This window comes from Monoraphidium neglectum (genome assembly GCF_000611645.1).
Source record: "Monoraphidium neglectum strain SAG 48.87 unplaced genomic scaffold scaffold00965, whole genome shotgun sequence".
In the NCBI taxonomy this organism is placed as follows: Eukaryota; Viridiplantae; Chlorophyta; class Chlorophyceae; order Sphaeropleales; family Selenastraceae; genus Monoraphidium; species Monoraphidium neglectum.
This window is the reverse complement of record NW_014012663.1, coordinates 1-18,130: the sequence shown is the minus strand read 5'-3', so window position 1 is coordinate 18,130 and position 18,130 is coordinate 1. Positions and strand designations below refer to the sequence as shown.

At 62.5% G+C, this 18,130-nt stretch overlaps 4 protein-coding genes across 4 annotated transcripts; 2 read left to right on the top strand and 2 right to left on the bottom strand.

The window, feature by feature from the left end:
- Nucleotides 1–257: 257 nt before the first annotated feature.
- MNEG_6116 (hydroxylamine reductase) lies at nt 258–4,731 on the bottom strand (the record flags this gene model as incomplete). Its single annotated transcript, XM_014045413.1, has 12 exons — nt 258–286; nt 474–585; nt 865–965; nt 1,286–1,413; nt 1,697–1,865; nt 2,114–2,149; nt 2,478–2,547; nt 2,789–3,003; nt 3,236–3,281; nt 3,635–3,712; nt 4,166–4,243; nt 4,549–4,731. The coding sequence occupies 12 exons, from the start codon at nt 4,729–4,731 to the stop codon at nt 258–260; spliced, it is 1,245 nt and encodes a 414-aa protein (XP_013900867.1).
- Nucleotides 4,732–6,487: 1,756 nt separating this feature from the next.
- MNEG_6115 (cytochrome b5 reductase 2) lies at nt 6,488–10,395 on the top strand (the record flags this gene model as incomplete). Its single annotated transcript, XM_014045412.1, has 9 exons — nt 6,488–6,494; nt 6,603–7,067; nt 7,435–7,517; nt 7,918–7,989; nt 8,306–8,449; nt 8,861–8,988; nt 9,419–9,479; nt 9,740–9,826; nt 10,318–10,395. 9 exons carry the CDS (start codon nt 6,488–6,490, stop codon nt 10,393–10,395), a joined length of 1,125 nt encoding a protein of 374 aa, XP_013900866.1.
- Nucleotides 10,396–12,369: 1,974 nt separating this feature from the next.
- MNEG_6114 (hypothetical protein) lies at nt 12,370–14,257 on the bottom strand (the record flags this gene model as incomplete). Its single annotated transcript, XM_014045411.1, has 6 exons — nt 12,370–12,396; nt 12,620–12,691; nt 12,927–13,013; nt 13,194–13,307; nt 13,587–13,760; nt 14,066–14,257. The coding sequence occupies 6 exons, from the start codon at nt 14,255–14,257 to the stop codon at nt 12,370–12,372; spliced, it is 666 nt and encodes a 221-aa protein (XP_013900865.1).
- Nucleotides 14,258–16,814: 2,557 nt separating this feature from the next.
- MNEG_6113 (hypothetical protein) lies at nt 16,815–18,122 on the top strand (the record flags this gene model as incomplete). The annotated part of the gene is made up of 3 exons (XM_014045410.1): nt 16,815–17,002; nt 17,239–17,877; nt 18,107–18,122. The coding sequence occupies 3 exons, from the start codon at nt 16,815–16,817 to the stop codon at nt 18,120–18,122; spliced, it is 843 nt and encodes a 280-aa protein (XP_013900864.1).
- Between the last annotated feature and the right edge of the window lie 8 nt (nt 18,123–18,130).

Sequence of the window (18,130 nt, the reverse complement as noted above, 5' to 3'; positions counted from 1 at the left end):
CCACCCACCTGGTGCCCAAAGCCAGTGGTGAAGTGGCCGGGGTGCCCCTGGTCCAGCTCTGGTGACGTCTCATCATTGAACCCCTCGCACTCCAGCGCCTTGGCAATGAGCGCAGAGTAGTCCTTGGGGCCGCCCTTGGCGTCGCCGATGTGCTTCACGCCTGGGCGCATCAAGGGCCGGCATGGGGAGATGGCGTTCAATCAGGGGGAGAGGAGCGCTGGATGGTCGGGCGGTGGTAAGCAGCAGTGCAGCAGGGTTCACACGCACGCGCGGCAACCCCACGCATCTGTGCAGACAGCAGCAAGCCTGCATAAAAGCACGCCAAAAGTAAGGCTGCTGGCAGGCAGACCAGGGGGCGCGCTGGCAGGCTTGAGAGGGGGCCCGTCAGCTGCGACACTGTCCCCTCTTGGCTTGACCTTCATCGTCTGCTGGCTGGTGGCCCCCCCACATGTGCACCCCATTGCCAGCCCCACCCGTGAGGCCGGCCTCGTTTGTGGTGAAGAGGCGGTCCTTGTAGCTCTTGGGGGGCTCCAGCACGCAGTTGGTGGTGGCCAGGATGGCGCCAGGGAACATCGCAAACTCGCGCTGCGGGTGGGGTGGGGTGGATGGAGGGGTTGCATGGGTAAGCAGGGTCCGTGGCTGCGACATTACGCGTCGCGGAGTGACACGCACGCAGGCGGCGCGGCGCATCGCGACAATTTCGCCCGCGAGGTGTTGGGTGTGCGCAAGCGGCTCCTTTGATAATAAGGGCAGCAAAAGCAACCCTGACCCGGCCCAGCCACCCCCGCCCTACCCAGACCAAGCCGTTCTCACGCATTTGGACCACACACCCCCAACGGCCTGGCCAGACCAATCTTGCCCCACCTTCTGCAGCTGCCAGGGGCCGCCGTAGTGCCCTGCCAGGTGGGGGTACTTCTTCAGCCCGGGGTAGGCGTGGGCCGGCAGCATCTCGCCGTGAGTGTAGACTGGAGGCAGAGGGTTGATCCAGGCCAGCATGGGTTGATGTCAACAGGCCGCCGTGGGAGGAAGGGCTTGGGCCCAAGGGGCAAGGCATGCTCTGGAAGGGGGCCGACGTCGGCAGTACAAACAGGGCGTACGCACTAGACTCACAAGCGAGGCCCCTTTCCTCATCCACACGTCTATGTGCCCGGCCGCCGCCAACCAAGAACCCCCGCCGGCGAGCAACCTTTCATCGCCGCCAGCCACAATGATTCGGTGACAGAGTGATGGCGCACCCCAGCCTCGAAGGGGCGCCTGCGCGCACCGCCGTTCCCAAGGGGCTCACCGTTGATGCCCTTGCCCTCTGTGGCCTGCAGCAGGGCGTCCATGTCCGCCATGTCGTGGCCGCTGACGAGGATACAGGGGCCGGGGCGCACCGACAGCGTCACCTGGGTCGGCTCGGGGGCGCCAAACCTGGGGGTAGCAGGCGCCAGGTAGGGTTGGGGAGTGGTGATGTGGGTGCGTGCATGGCTGGGACAGGTTCGAGGATGAGGGAAAGAGGCGAGCGGACAGTCTTTCATTTGCAAAACTGATCCAATGGACCGCTGCAACAGGCAGACAGGCCGCCGAGGCGGCGGGGTCGGCGGCATTCACTGGCTGCGGCATGACACCGCCGCCTCCTGGTGCGCTGCCTGGCCAAACTCGCGCCACGGCGCTGCTCCAAAATTGGGAACAACGCGCAAACTCGCGGCCCCACCTGCCCGCGTGGGCCTCGGACAGCATCTGCATGGTCTTGAGGTTGACGCCCCCCAGCCGCAGCAGCCACTCCAGCACGGCACCGGCGTCCTTGGCGGCGGGGGAGGCCAGGAACACCAGGGCCTCCTGGATGGCGGCGTACTGGGCAGGGTCGCGCGCGCCGAGCATGTCTGCGTAGGCGAGGGGTTGCATGTATGTGTTAAGGTAATGTCATGTGGAGTTCGTGGAATCGTTAGAGGTAGGGCGCAGCGGGAAGGGTAGACAAGAATATATTGGGGGGGTTTGAGGTGGCTGGGGATGCTGAACGATTGAAGGGACTCCTGAGTGTGTTCTGATTGCCGGTTGCAGGGCAAATCTGGTCTTGGATGAGCGGGAGTTGAGGCGGCGGCGGCGGAGGAGGAGCAGGCGCGCGGCTCACCGGCGTGGTGGGTGTAGGCGGCGACGCCCTTGATGCCTGGGGGCGGGCAGGTGCCCATGAAGTGTGAGGGAGAGAGCAGGGGCACGTAAGAAGTACAACAGACAAGCGCACAACTTGCTAGGGACGCAGTTGGGCAAATGGGCAAGCAGGCGAGCAGGAACAGGCGTGATTGTGTGCAGGGGCAGTCCAGACACAGCATCAGGGCAAAACGCAGCAGCAGGAAATAGGCCTGGGCAACTGCTGGACAGGGTAGGCGGCAGCTGCGAGGCCTGGTGTGCGCCCTACACAAACCAGGCCGCAACCAACGCCAACCCAGCGCCAATGACTCCCCCCCACGCACTCATCCACCCGCCCGCCCGCCCACCGTATGCGAGGCACTCCTGCAGGCCTGCCAGGGTGGCGCCCAGGGTGCGGCGGCGCGCGTCGACGCCCACCTGAGGGTTCAGGTGGTGTGCGGGCCGGTTTTATGAACGGGTGTGCTTTGGGTACCAATTGCATGCTTGATCCAATTGCATGCTTTATCCATAAATCTCAATCGAACACACAGCTGTGGCACAGAGTGTCCTGAACGTAGCATCCAAGGCAACCTGCTCCGCTCGGCTGCGGCTGGCGGGGCCAGCAACACCCCCTCGGAAAAGCCACAGCCCGGCACCCCCACCCGATTGAGCAGCCCACCTGGCGCGAGATGCGCTGCAGTTCCTTGGCGCCCGCCCCCTTGGGCACGCTCCACGACACGGGGTGCGGCAGCCCGGCAGCCCCCCAGCCCAGCTCCTCAGCGGAGGCACCCTGGGGCGGCGCGCCCCCCTTGGCCTTGACGGCTGCCGCCAGGCGCGCCTTGAAGGCGTCTGCCTGCTGCAGGATCTCCACGAAGCGCGCGTCATCAAAGTTGACTGGCGGCGAGGGATTACGGGAGGTGTGTTGTCAGGAATCAGTCACAATATAATGCAGGGGGCGCTGTCGGGCATTGACCTGAACGTTCGGATCAGGGCGTCGGCATGAACAGCAGCCGAGAGGCTCTGATGTTTGGGGCAAGCCAGCCGCAGCGCTCGAAAGTGGAGCACCGTGGGGCCTGCAGCAGCGCCGCCTCATGAACAAGCTGAAAGCAGGCGCGTGCCGTCTCACCGTTGGTGAGGGTGGCAAAGACAGACCCGTTGATGAAAGTGTCAATCTGTAATATGATTGCGAGTTTGAGGAGTGCAGAGGGGCCGATGGCAGTGATGCTATGGCATGAGTAACTTATCTATCTATCTGCAGAGTCAACAGAGGCTAGCGTAGACGTGTGTGCAGCCGGCCCTGGCCGAGGCGACTAGCGCGCAGGTGACTGTGCACTGCGGCACGATGCGCTCGCACACACGGCAAGTTTCCAAGGTCGGACCTATGGCCCAGGGCTGCTAGTGGGAAGCACCAAATGCGTGCGGCCCTCCACCCACTGCCATGCATACCCATGCGTATGCACGCACGCAGGCACGCAGGCACACGCACGCTTGCCACAACAGCATCAAGCGCGCACAGGCGGCCAACCTCGGGGTCGATGACACCGACAGCACGCGCGGCCAGGGACCAGGCCGCGAGGCCCTTGAGAGAGTACATGGTCAGATCCTGGGGGTTGGGTGGGCGTGTGTGCGTGTGCGTGCGTGTGTTCTTGCGCTCTTGTGTGCTTGCATGCGTGTGTGCTTGCATGCGTGTGTGTGTGTGTGTGTGTGTGTGTGTGTGTGTGTGTGTGTGTGTGCGTGCGTGCGTGCGTGCGTGCGTGCGTGCGAGAGGAGTTGGGGGATGCGCGCAGCAGGGCGGGTTGTGCGGGGATTGGGACGGATGAGTACGTGCGATCCTGGCAGCATGATGGAGTATTGGGGCCAGAAGATGCAAGCCAGTTGTATAGTGCTGCAAGCGCCAATGCATGTTATGCATTTGCTTGCACCGCTTGAGTGCTACGCCGCGACGCAGCCCAAACGACGCAGCTGCTGGGCCGCCGGGCTGGCCGCACACACGGGCTGTGGGCAGTGCAGCTCCCCTCATCAACAACATCGCCATCATGTTCAGATCCCTTCCCACCTGCAGGCCGGCCACGAGGGGCGTCTTGCCGCAGACGCCGGTGGTGGTGCAGCCAGTGCCGTCCTGCGTCTGCTCGCACTGCAAGGGGCGGGAGAGGGCCGACGCAGGCGAAGATGATGGGCTGGTGGTTCGATTTTGGGCTCGGTGTGCGCATGATGAAAGGCCGTCTGTGGCTGGGTCAAATTTGTTGCTGGTTTGCGCTTGGTTGGGCTTGAGGCTGGATGTATCTAGGGTGGCTTGGGCATGGGGCATGCGTCACGCTGCGCTGCTCCGCGCCGCAGCTAGTCCGGTCTGCCAACTTTGCCAGGCGACGCCCGGTCATCGGCCCCTGCAGCGCGAGGGGCCGCCCCTGGCGCTGCCCAACCCATGCCTTGACTGCATACCTGGAAGCAGAACATGTCAGTCTGCAGCGCTGGCTGCGCGGCCGCAGCGAAACCGCGCAGCTGCACGAATGGCGCCAGGGCGGGCGCGGCGCGGCGCAGCACAGTGGCCACGTTGCCCGCGGCAGGCCCTGTAGTGGCGGCCACTGCGCCGCCCTGGGCGGAGGCTCGGGCGCCGGCCGCCATCGCCATACGCATCAGCTTGGTTGATCCACGCCTCATGATGCTGCAGGGGGTTGATGATCAGGAGCTTTTTTGCTTTCGGCGGTATCTGGGATCTGACCTCCGACACCGTGCAGCACCAGCGAGACGTGGAAATGCTATAGCAGCCCAAACGTCAAAGGTTGGCTTATTCTCGTCCCAGAAGAGGGATGGTCGACTACGTGTATTACCGGCAAGGGCCACCCGGAAGGGGTCACCTGGCGAATACAACCAAGAAGACTCGCGTTCGACGTACCCAATGCGTTCATTTCAACTATCATCAATCCTCTGACTGAATCGTGTCGCCCTGCGCCGTTCCGTTCAAAGCGCGTCACCACTCAAGACAGTTGTCTCATTGTCAGTGCGCCCTGCCGCGCTCTTGCATCACCAGCTACGTTTGCCAAGGCGCCTCCGAGGGTGCAGACATAGGAACTTTGGCCCTAGTCCCTGCCGGAGCCTATCATAATACCAAACAGCGGTGATGCTGCTGGCAGCTGCGCGCCAGCAATTGCTCGGGCGTGCCACAGCACCCGTGATCGCCGCGGCTGCTGCCGCTGCAGCGGCGAGCATTTGGGTCCCCATCGCCGCCGCAGCGGCGGCGGCACCGCGCCCAACACCTCAGCGGCGCCAATGGCTCCCCCGCGGCCTGAGCAGCGCCAGCTGCCCGCCGCATGCCGCCGCCGGCAGTGCTGTAATTGCTGCCGTGGTCGACGCAGCGACGGCCGCGGCGCAGTCCGCAGCGGCGCCGCCAGAGTCCGTCGTGCCGTCGCTCGCGACCCCGGCGCCCGCACCAGGTACTTTGGGTGCAGCATCTGCAGCCAACGCGGCGGCCGGGCATGCGGCGGCGGACACGCTCTATTCGCTGCGGCAGGTGCGGGGTCGGGGCTCGGTGCCCATCTGGACCCCTGCAAGGGTCCCTCACGCGTTTGTAGACAATAGAAGCGCGTTGTGCGAGCTGCCTGTGCCGGCTGTGGGGGCAGCAGAGCGGTGACACGCAGGCAACTGAAACGCATTGTGCGACAGCGGACGGTCGCCCAACCCTGTCCGCCCCTGCCAGCTGGCACATTTCAGGCACACTTACAAGTCTATGTCTGTTACCGAAACCTAGGCACATGCACACGCACGGACACAGGTGTCCAAGCACGCATCCGATGACTCATGCTGGATGGTAGTGGACGGAGAGGTGCGGTGGCCCTCACAACAGGCAAATTTTCCCTTGGCTTGCTGTCACCGCAGGGCTCCGGCTTGACCCCTTACTGCTTTACTGTGGAGCACTATTGATTACGAGCGAACGCCCTTGATTAGCCATCCTTACCCTGCGATGCTGCTGTATATGCGGCCCGGACCGCCCGGCATGCGCGGCCGCTTGCCGCCCCATCTTTGAGACCAGACACCGGCCGGCACCACTGACGCCAGCGCTAATCTCCGGCAGGTGTTTGATGTGACGTCATACCTTGATGACCACCCTGGGGGGGCTGAGAGCATCCTGCTCAATGCAGGTGAGCAGGGTGGCGGAGTGGGTGGTTCAGATATGAAAGGCTCAGGGGGGTGGGGTATGCGGGATGGGTGCAGGCCGTGGAGAGGTGTGGTGTGGGGTGTGTGAGACGAAGAGGCGGAGGAATGTGGGCACAGGAGGGCAGGTAAAGGCAGACGGCATTCCAACCCCAGCATGCCACGCCCATTGGACAGCAGTGGGAGTGCAGTTGGTTGTGATGTCGTTGCAGCTGCTGATCAGCCACAAATGCCAGGTGTGCGCGCGTGTGCGTGTGCGTTGTTGCAGCTGCGTTCGCGTGTGAGACAATCACACGCGCAGCCATGAACACTGCCCTTTTCATGGCACATGTAATCTACCACAGGCGTTGACGCCACAGAGGAGTTCAACGCCATCCACAGCGCAGAGGCCAAGGCCCTCCTCAAAAGGTTCAGGATCGGCGCCCTGAGCGGCCCCAAACCAAAGCCCGTCGCTGTGGCCGCCTCCGCCTCCATCTCCGCGGCCGCCGCCGCCGCCGCCGCCACAGCAGCAGCAGCAGCAGCCGCGCCCGCGTCCACGGCAGCAGAGGCCGTGCTGGCGGAGGTCCGGGAGCTGCGGCCCCCCTCCCCGCTCCCGCCGCCGCCGCCCGCCGCGGCCGCGGTGCCGTCCGCCGATGACGTCGCGGTGATGTCAGCGCCGGTGGCGCTGGCGGACCCGCGGGTGCGGTACAACCTGCCCCTGGAGAGCAGCCAGCGGCTGAGTCACGACACGTACCTCATGCGTTTTGCGCTGCCCAGCCCGCAGCACCGGGTCGGGCTGCCGTGCGGGAAGCACGTGTTTCTGTTTGCAGGTGAGCACACGCTTTTGGGGGCTTGCCGTGTGATTGTCACATTTACACATCTCATACACTTTGCCAGCAACAGAAGGGAAACCCCTTTGGAAAGGGGGAACACGCTGTTGTGCCTGATGGTTGGGTTAACCTTGCGTTAGCGAGGGGCAAGTCATGACGTGCTTTGAACGGGCCGCGTTGCTGCTTTGGCGCCGCCAGTGCAGCTTTTCAGCTCATGCGTACGCCAGCTGTCGAGTTCCAAATTTGTCCGCATAGTTTGCGTTCACGTCACATCCTGCCCCAAACGAGAACCTTCGCGCCAGACCACGGACCCTGCACCCAAATGCGACGCCGCCGATCAAACCGCCCCTCCAAAAACCGGCCCCAGACATCGGCGGGGAGCTGGTGGCACGCGCCTACACGCCCCTCAGCAGTGACAGGGACCTGGGGCGGCTGGATCTGCTGCTTAAGGTGCGCGTTTGTTGTGCAGGAGGGGGTCCAGGCGTGATGTTCACGCGGCTGCGTGCGCGCAGGAACAGGCACGCACATGCTGGTCAGCTGCTTGCATGGCCTGGGTCAGGGGCTAGCTCCTGGGGTCAAGGAGCAGTGGGGCAAGTTCCAAGGCTTGGGATGGGCGGCTTTTTGAAAATGGGCGTGGGATTCCTTGAGCAAGCCGTGGCGTAAGGACAGCAGCCCGCCCAGTTGCAACACACGCAGTTTGATACAAAATGGTTCAACTGATGCAGCAACGCCCTTTGCCCCCGGCCACAGTGCGCTGCTTAGCTTGCCCTTGCCACCCAGCCGTGGGCACCTGCCGTGCTGCTGACCGTAGATTTTCCTTTTCATGGTGCCAAATTGCCTGCCACATCAGGTGTATTGGGCTGGGGAGAACCCCAGGTTCCCAGAGGGGGGCAAGATGAGTCAGCACCTGGCACGGCTCAAGGTGAGCCTGGCTGCGGCACGAGAAGGGGAGGGAGGTTGCAAAGAGAATTTGAGGGGGAGCACGAGCTGCCTTTGGCAGCGAAACAGGAGCTATGAGCGAAGAATAAACACATAGGGGTGGAGGATTGGGGGACACAGGTATGAGTGAGCCTCGCGCATGAGGTACGCAACCGACCCTGCCCCCTTGAACGCACCCAGTCCTTGTCAGTAAAGCGTCAGTGTACATGACACCCGCGGCTCACAACGCGCTGCTCGAGCCCGAACGACCCTCAAGCCGCAACCCCAACAACCCACCAACCTCCACCCAAAACACGCAGCCCGGCGACACCATCAGTGTCAAGGGGCCGATGGGCAAGTTTGACTACGCGGGGGCGGGAAGCTACGTATTCAACAGGCGGCCAGGCTCTGCCAGGTGGCTGTCCTTTGTCGCCGGCGGCTCAGGCATCACCCCCTGCTACGCGGTGCGTGCGCTGCAGAGCGCGAGGCGCGAGGCAGCAGGCCCCAGGCCATGGGACAAGGGGGTGCGAGGAAGGAGATGGGGGGCCGGGGGCGGCAGGTGCAACGCGGCAGGCACCGGGCTGGGGCGCAAGGGGACGGCCTGCCAGCGCGAGCAGGCTGTTGCCTGCGCACCAGGGGCGGGCTCAGGCGAGGCCTCCCTGCCTGGTTTGTGTAAACATTGCTTTGGGCTGAACGCCGGTTTCTGCTCCATCGTCACTCGACCAGTAGGCGCGTATCTGATTGCCACCTGTGCCCGCGCCCTCCCGCAAACAACCCGCCCCCCGTCTACCCCTCGCTCCCCATATAGAATCCCGCCCTCGCCATTCACACCGTGCCTCCCCTGGCTTCCGCCCCTCCCGGGCCGTCTTGACCAGGTCATCCGTGAGGCGCTGAGCGACCCTTCAGACCCGACGCGGCTGTCGCTGTTGTATGCAAACAAGGGGGAGGGCGACATCTGGCTGCGGCACGAGCTGGACGCATTTGCAGCCAAGCACCCCGACAGGTGCGGGCCAGGCTTCCATTGGACCATCAAACCGTGAAGCCTAGCGCCTCTGTTAGATCACTGCCTGCACCTTTGTGAATGCGTGTTTTGTGTTCTTCTAGCGCAAAGGGTTCAATTCTGGACGGTGGTGTTCTCCTAGGGGCATTCCGGCCATTTTGGTAGGGTGCAGCCTGCAGCTCACTAGGCTGGCAGCCGTACTAAGGAGTTCAGCCGTAGGCCGCCCCACGCCTGGCCGAACAATCACCAACTCACACCCCTGCCCCTCACAATTATCCCGTCAAGCCCCATGTCCAGCGCAAATGCGCAAATCCACCTTCCAGCCCACCCACCTCATCACACGCACCCACACAACCTGCCACCGCCTTCTCGCGCGCCTGAACCGCTCACCTCCCCTTTAACCCCAACCCCCATATTCAACCCCCTGAAAAAGGTTCACTGTGAGGTACGTCCTGGAGCAGCCGCCACACGGCTGGGCCGGCTCCAGCGGCAGGGTGAGCTGCACACCTCCCGTGATTGTGGCGCACGTTGACAACCTCACGTCGCCCCGGGGCTGTTTGCGTTATGCGGACGACATCCCTGAGCCCCTGTTTGGCCGAGGCTGCGCCCTTGGGCTTGATTCATACCCCAGTTGCGCCGAGATACTGTGGCAAGCGCAGCGCCAGCCAGAGCTGTCGACACCCGGTGTACTGCCATGCACCTCGGCCACCCGTCACTCGTCACTGACAGCAGGCCCACGACTGGTGCGCTGCAGGTGACCCTGGACATGCTGGCGCAGCACCTGCTGCCGTCGGGCCCCAACTCCCTAGCCCTCATGTGCGGCCCGCCTGGCATGATCGAGGTGAGGGGAGGGGAGGGGGCATGTAATTGCTGCCAGGGAGCTGGTCGTAAGGAATCTCACAACAAAAGTGCAGTATCCGTCTGTGCCGCGCGTTGTCGAATGGTTTGATTGATTTAAGATGACATGGGTTCAGACGGGTGCACCGCGCTCGAAACCACGCTCACAAGCTTGCCCTGCTGCTGCGTGCCGACCCCCCTGCCCCGGCGAACCAGTGCCCAATGCCACTGCCGCGAGCTGCTGCCCTCGCGGCGCAACTGACCCGCCTAGCTCGCACGTCAGCCAAACTCTCAAGCCAACCCACCTTTGCCATGATGGGGTTGCCCAATCCAGGCACCTGGCACAAGTTGCACGGGTACAATTCCCCCTCCTCACTCACTCTTCTCGCGCACAAGGACACCCCCACCGTCCCCCTGCAAATTCTACCTGCACGCTCCGCCCGCATCCCCACTTTCCCGCTGCCCCCTCGCCTCCCTCTCCAACCCCAACCCCAGATGGCGGTCCTGCCTGGCCTGCAGCAGCTGGGCTTCAAGGGGGCGCAGGGGGACAGGGAGGACATTGTCGTGTTCTGATGTAGGCCGAGGTCCCTGGGGCATTGTCGCCCGCACCGGCACTCGGCCTGGCGCCGTGACTCACCTTTCGAAGGGGTCCACTGGCACCCGGCATTTCAGGGGCCTGGAAGTGGGATAATTGGGCCAACTGTTTACTGCATCCTTTCACCGACAGTGCACGGGCCCGCTTTGGTGGGGGCCCAATGCCCGCCACCCGCCAGACACAGTGTTTTGCGCTTGGCGGCGTTCTTGCAGGGGGCATGCAGGTGTCGGCGTGGTGCAGCGTCATTTGGCGTCACCGGCACACGCTGGAAAGCGACTGGTAGTTATCAAGAGGACAGCGCTGCCCGAGGAGCATGTGGTGTCTTGATCCTGGCTACGGCTCATGAGCCGAGCGCCCCCAAGGGTTGCCTTCTCACTGGGGATCCTCCCACAAATGCGCTCTGCCACCTGGCCCACTGTCCACTTGCCTTGCTGCTGAGCTTGCCAGTTGCACAGGAGATTGATGGTGGCATTTCCAACAGGCATTGTTTGGAGACGCTGCGTGGTACCTGCAGTTACTTATATTTTCCAAACAACCACCATGCCAGCAGCCTTTTGGTGCGCACTCCTCTTTTTGTGCGCCGCACATGCGCCGTCAACCATACTTGATGCCCAAGCCCCCGCTGTTCCAGCCGCCAACCGGGCCTCCGGCTTGGCAGCACCCAAAGCACCGCCAACCCAATCCACAGCTTGCTTTAGCCACAACACAAAGCGCAATGTTGCTTTCCAGCAGCCTGTGGTGCAGCGCAGCTCCAGCTTGGCTTGACCGCTCACCTGCTTGCTGTTCCTGCACTGAAGCAGGCGCCATTCTCACACTACAAGCATTATAAATGAATGTAAAGCGAGTCGTGCCGCACATACGTATTGCCCTTGTAATCCCATTTTCAAATCTCTCGGTCATGCAATTGCAGCCGCAGCAGCAGCAGCAGCAGCAGCAGCAGCAGCAGCAGCAGCAGCAGCAGCAGCAGCAGCAGCAGCAGCAGCCTTTCATCCCAGCTGTCGGGAATCCGTTACAAGCCCGCCCAAAATATCATTCTAACGGCGTCAAGCACATCAATGACTTTCTGGTAGCTGGCAAGTAAGGCCTTCTTGCTTGGAAGCACAGGAGTCCATCAGAGCCCGGGCGGATAGCTGGAGCTGCGGCTTTCTGTGCTGGTGTCTGATTGAAAGCTGAGGTAAGTGATGGCGTGATCCTTTTGGCCCTCCGATTGATCCTCTTGAGGACTGCTGTCTCTAGACACGTCACCCCAACGCCTGCGAGTCTTGCATCCTGCTGCTCTCTCTCGGCTCTTTCCTCGTCTGCCCCCCCCCTGGGGCCCTGAGTGGTGCTCTGCTGCCCCTGCTGAGCACTGTTAAGCCCTGTCGTCCTGGATGATTACTCCAATTCAGCACATTTCTGAACAATGAAATCACCTCAAGGCATGAGTACACAAGACCAGCACAGCATCGATCAATGCAGTTTCAAAAATGAAAATGCCACCAGCATCCACCTAGCCGCAACAGCCAGTTTGCGCATGATGGTTGAATGTTTCTACCTAAAGTAAACATATGTATTACACTAGAAAATTGACGGGGACGCTCGTTGCGGCTGGCAATGATGATCTGTGTGAAAGAAAGGGTCATGTTTGCTGGTCAGCAAAGGGGGGGCCATTGCTGTGCTGCTCAAGATGGTTGATCGGTCAGATAGGGTGGTTGCTGCGCAATGTTATTGAAAGGCAGGTGCAATGCAGAAGCCATACAGAACAGCCAGGAGTTCATATGGCTCATCCCCGGTGACGGGCAGTGGGACACTCAGGATTGCCAGGCAGTCATGAGCAGACACACAGACGGGCAAGACGTGCAAAGCTGCTGTCGCACTGGGCGGTTTGTTCATGTGCATTTGGGGCGCGTTGCTGCGCCATCGGCGGTGGTACGACATAGGCTCGGGTGATCTGAGACAGCATGGCAGATTGTTCAGGCGGCGCGGTCGTTGTAGCGGGTCTGCAGGAGTGACAGTTGAAGGGCGGGTATACAATTGTTTTGTGTGAAGATGTGTCTTGTCGGGAACCCAGGTAGCGTAGCGCTCCAAGGCAAAGGCAACCTGCGCCCGCAGGCATTGGATCGCCGCAGGGAGCAAGGGTGGCCGCAGCTGCATGACTTCAGTCGTCGATTTCAGTGCAAATCTGTGCGTGGGCCTGCAGAATCCTGCAGGGTCCCAGCTCACCGTGCGCGACATGCGCGACTTGGCCTGGTGCGGCTTGAGCGCGTTCAGCGCGCTGTTTGCCTCCAACAGGTCCTGCAAGCAACACAGGCCACCAGTGGCTAGGCATCATGTGCTGGCTGTTGGCCATGTACGTGTGGACCCTTGAGAAGCCATTGTGCAATTTGAGCCGGCCCAATTGGGCAGCGCAGATTTGATTCGACAAGCACCCGGCCCTGTGCAGCCAGCGGCAGCGATAGAGAGCCGGCTGCCCAGGCTTGTGAGCTCGCAAGCTCCCCAGAGCGCCCGTGGCGCTGCACGCCCGACCTACGTCAAACTGGCCGCGGAGCGCGTCCGCCGCGCGCGCCTTGCACGCCGCCAGCTCCCGGAGCTGCGCTTTGGCCACCTCCAGCTCCGCCTGTTGCCAAGTTGTTTGCGCAATGCGGATTGAGAGGAAGGGCCTGGTCGAAGCCAGCAGGTACGCTGCAGATTTGTGATTGGCGGCTGGCCAGCAGCTGATGGACAGCGGCCTGATGCACAGGCGTGTGCTGCCGGGCACATGAAGGTCAGGGGTGAGCCATGGTGGCGCCCCGCCCACCGCCTGGTCCTGGCTCTTGCGCAGCTGGCGCTCCAGGTGATCCCTCATGCGTGCGACACGCGCGTCGGCCGCCGCCGCGCTTGCCTCCGCGCGCGCGGCGCGCGCCTCGGCCTCCTGGTGGGGTTGATGCACACAGCGCATGTGAGGGGCCAAGAGTTTGGGGCCCGTGGCGGGGCGCATGTGAGGGACCAAAGCCTCAAAGCACACACCAGCTTGTAGGAAAACCAATGATCACATCAGTACTGCAACACGACTATGATATGGATTCCAGAAATGTCCTAGACTCCAAATATTGGACACGCCATGCCATGAAACTTGCGATGCCTGGCACGGCGTGAGCTGGCTGTGGCATGCCAACGTATGGCGTTGCGGGGAGCTGCCGGAGCCGCTGACCTGGCAAGGGGCGTTGGCGGGGGCGATGGTGATGTTGAGCTGGATGGGGCCGTTGCTGTTGCTGCTGATGCTAGTGGTGGCCGTGGCCGCGGTGGTAGCTGTGGTAGCGGCGATGGGGCCAGTGGTAGAGGCCTCGGGCTCGGCCAGCAACACCGCCAGGGAGTGTGCCTTGTGCTGGGCAGGGGAGGAGGGTGCAGGAGGCGCGGCCACGACCACGGCAGCTGTGTGTGACGCGGGGCCTGATGATTATGCCTGTTGGCGGAGGGACGCGCTGTGCATGGCAGAGCGAGAAGCACGACTATGCTTCAGCTTGCTGCATGCGTGCGCCAAACGTGCCACTCCAGCAGCCACCCCGCAGTTGCGAGGAAGGCTCAGAACCCAGATGCACAACGCCGAGCCTCGAGCGATGGCAACGCAAAGCCCAGCCCCTTCAACTCAATAGCACTCCTTGCAATGTTCCTCTGCGCTATTGCGCCCACCTTTGACAGCTTCATGTTGGATTCGGCCTTGAGCTCCCAGTCCTTGCAGTCACAGAGCCCCTCCAGCAGCGCTTTGGGTCGCGCCTCTGTGGACGCGCGCTTGGCGCGCAGGGCGGCGCCGTGGGCGGAGGAGGAGGGCGCGGCGGTGTAGGGCGCTGCGTCGCCCTCTGGCAACTCCTTGCAGTCGTGCATGGTGGCGTTCCACTCAGGATTGGCCACCTGCTAGCGTCCCTGGGGTAGGCATCGGGTTTTCATTGCAGCAACAAAACAGGGGTCAGTGTGGGTCGGCAGGCAGGATGGGATGCATGCGTTCTGCGATAATCACCTGCCGAGGTGCGCATGCGCAGGAGGAAGACCCAGCTGATTCACAGCGTCCACGGGTCGTGAAGGAGCAGGTGTGAATGAAGCTGGGCCGGGCTGCTGCGTCTTGAAAGGGATTTGCACAGCCGCACCCATGCACTTTCATGCGTATCGCGCACATGCGGAGATTCGAGAGGCGCCGAACCCGCTGTAATAGTGGCTTCTAAGTGACAGGGGCAGCATGAGAAGCCACGCAGCGACGAGCAGCGCAGCGATGTGACCGGCGGCGTCATCTGGGCGCGCACCTTGCCGTCCATGACGTGTTCGCGCTCTGCAGAATTGGCGGCACGGGTGTCCTGTCTGCGGTGTTGGGATTATCAAGGCCTTGAATTAGTATCGAAAGCAGGGGGCAGGGGCGCCAGACAGCTGAGGGTCGCAAGGCCCAGCATGACACAGCATGGGGGCATGACACGGCATGGGGGGCGAGACTCTCAGCAGCTAGGGCTGTTGGGGGCTTCTCATGCTGGTTGTGGTGGTATTCGTAGCGCTCCACGCTCATAAGAGTCAAGCATTCACCTAAGGGCCTGAGTCGCAGTGGAGTAGACGAAGGATCGCAAACATCCACACACCAGCGCAAGCAGCGGCAGTGCAGCGACAGCCAGGCTGGCCTGCTGCAGCGCGCAAGATTGGACCTCTTGGTTGGTTATGCGCTTCTCATTCGTGTAGTAATTATGGAGGAGCCTGCACAGGCTTTGGCTGTGATTCGTAGATCAAAAATATCACTGTCAGCAGCACGATCAAACACGATCCAGAAATGCTCAGCCTAGCACAAGCATCAAATCCAACTCATGAAAACGCAAATGCATTCACTTCAGCAGTCCAGGAGATAAGCAGGAACTGGCGATGGTTGGGTCTGATGCTCTGGTCTAGGGGCAAATACCGCAGCTACCATCCCAGTACAGCCTGCCCTTTTACACACACAACCTGTTTAGCCCTTAGCATCCAGACACAGCCAGTGGATGACAGGGAGTTTTGATAGCCTTTTGGGCACCCTAGATTCCAGTAAAGGTCTTGTCCGGCACACACGCCCCCACGCATGGCTGTGTGAGGGCCCCCTCGGCGCCCAAGGGGGCCTCCAGATCCCCCACACCGGTGGGGCAGCGAGGGCACGTGCAGCCGCCCTGACCCTTGCGCCCGTCCTTAAAGCATACTGGGTGCTCAGCCCCCGGTCTATAATCTACTCTACTCGTGCAAGCGTCTCATCTCTTCAGGTTTTCTGACAAGCCGGCACGCAGCATGCCTGGGTCGATGCTATGGGCAGGCAAAACCGCGTGATTGCCATGAAGTCGATGCAGCTCTGGTGGTGTGATCACTCACCATCAGATATTACACACAGGATCGAACCTTCACCCGGCCCATTGATGCTTGCTGTCCAGTACTAATCGTCAAAACTGGCGGCAAGCTCTGTGACCAGCTATACAGCACCAGCTGCCTCCGCAGTGCAAGATGTGGGCCTACGCTTTGGCAGTGGAGTGTATCCAGGCACTGGGGCAATTGCACAACATTGTCACTGCAGCAGCCGGGACCCGCTTGGCCGCTGTCAACGCCCGCACAAGGTGTCAGGTGATCCTGCTACAGAACAGCCGCCGGCTTGACAGCAGCTTTCCTGCATTGAGGCTAGCCTTTGCCCTGTGCTCTGATGATACAAGGCGCCACAGACAAGGTCGGTGGACTTTGGCAACGCCCCCATGAGTGTCTGTCGATCTCAAGCAACACATGCCCGGGCAGCGCGATGATCGCACATGATACATGCTATGTGCTGCACCATCTGCTGTGCTTATACTCATGATTGTGTGGTGATGTGCCTTTCTCATGTGGCTTGTAATTCACAAAGTCAATGAGTCAACGCTCCCGGGATGTTTCCACTTCCAATAATGGGCCTACACAACCCCCGCGAGTTTCATTGAGACCGACGCTCGATACGGTACATAATTCGCACCCATACTGCAAGGCATCCGAACATCATTCCGTGGCTCAACTCGCTGATCTATTGCATCACATCGATCCGGCAGCCTCTGCGGACCCAATCTCAGGCTGCAGCATGGGACTCAGGGTATTGGTTGACGATCGGAAGCTCGACACAGAACTGCTGAGGTCAGGCGCATGATCTGGCTGTCTGCGTGCGCATCGCTGCTTTGCGTTGTTGTGCGCTGCGCAAGCCAGTGTGTGCCAGCTGCCTGGTTCAGACAACAGGCAGCTGTGTATGCAAAGGCGCAATAAACCATACACTTGATTCGCAACAGCCCCGACCATATCTCTTCCCGCCGCAATCCCTCTGCCGAGCCGCAGCAGCAGCAGCTGCACCAGCAGCAACGCCACCACCAACGCCGCCGACGGCACAGATGTCGCTGCTCTCGACCAGCCCGTCGCCGCCCACCCAAGCTGCGCAATGCGTGCTGTTGGCCGGGCAGCCGGCGGCGCCGCCATGATTGCCGTGGCCGGCTGCGCCGCGGCTGTCGTTTGCGCCAAGCTTCTTCGGCGGCGGCGCGCAGGCCGCGCCCCTCCGGCCGCCGCGCCGCCACCTTCCGCCTCTGCATCTTCCACTGCCTGCGACGACAGTCTTCTGCTGTGCAAGAGGTGAGGCGCGCGCCAGGTTGCGGGGCAAGTGCGCCGGTCCGTTGCGTCAGCGCGCTCAGGCGATTGGCGCACACTGTGATCAGGCGCCAGCGTCACGCCTCCAGCCAAGCAGCCTGTTGCAGGCGATCGTGAGGGCAACGAGCAAAGCTGGCGGATCGCCGGCTTGCCATCTATGCTCTTTCTCAAGCAAGCCGCTTCACACTTCCCCACCCAAATTGTGCCCTTGCTTCCACCAGGCTCACCGCTTGCTGCGCCACCAGCAGGCGCTCCCGGGCGTCCTCAGGCTGCAGCAGCAGCGGCACCCTCACCACGGACACCAGTCCCGACATCACCGCCACCTCCATCGCGACCTCCAGCGGTGACATCAGCATCACCGCCCTGCTCGACCTCTCCACATCCATCGCCCCCGAGGCCGCCGCCGGGCTCAAGACGCCAGACAGCTGCAGCACCGACACGGGCCGCAGCACATCCCCCGACGCCGCCAGCGGCCGCGAGGTCCCCGCTGCGCCCTGCAACATTGACACTGCGCACCTGCCGCGCGGCGAGTGGGCGCCGTGCGGCAGCGAGCTGTATGCCGAGCTCGAGTCGCAACTGTGGTGCGACGCGGATGAGGTGTTCGCCGCCGGGGCGCCCCTGGGCGCCGGCGGCCAGGGCGAGGTGCGGCGCGTGGCGCTGCTGGGCCGCAGCTACGCGCTCAAGTGCGACACCAAGGGTGACTCAGAGGAGGGCGCGTTTGAGCACCAGCTCAGCGGCGCGGCGGCGCACGCGCGCGTGGTGAGGCCCATCGTGTCTGCCTGCGGCGACAACTGCGTGACGACCTACCACCTGTTTGAGCTGGCGGCGGGGGACCTGGACCACGTGATGACTGGCCACAGGTACCGCACCGGCCGGGCGCGCCTGTCGCCCGACCAGCTCGCCCCCGTGCTGCGCCAGCTGGCCGAGGCCCTCGGCGCGATGCACGCCGCCGGCCTGGCCCACAACGACGTCAAGCCGGCCAACTTCCTGCTGGGCTACGACGGCCGCCTCAAGATTGGAGACCTGGGGCTCACTGACAAAGCCTCCACGCCACCCTGCGGCCTGTCCAAACTGTACGCGGCGCCCGAGGTGGTGGTGCTCATGAGCGCGAGG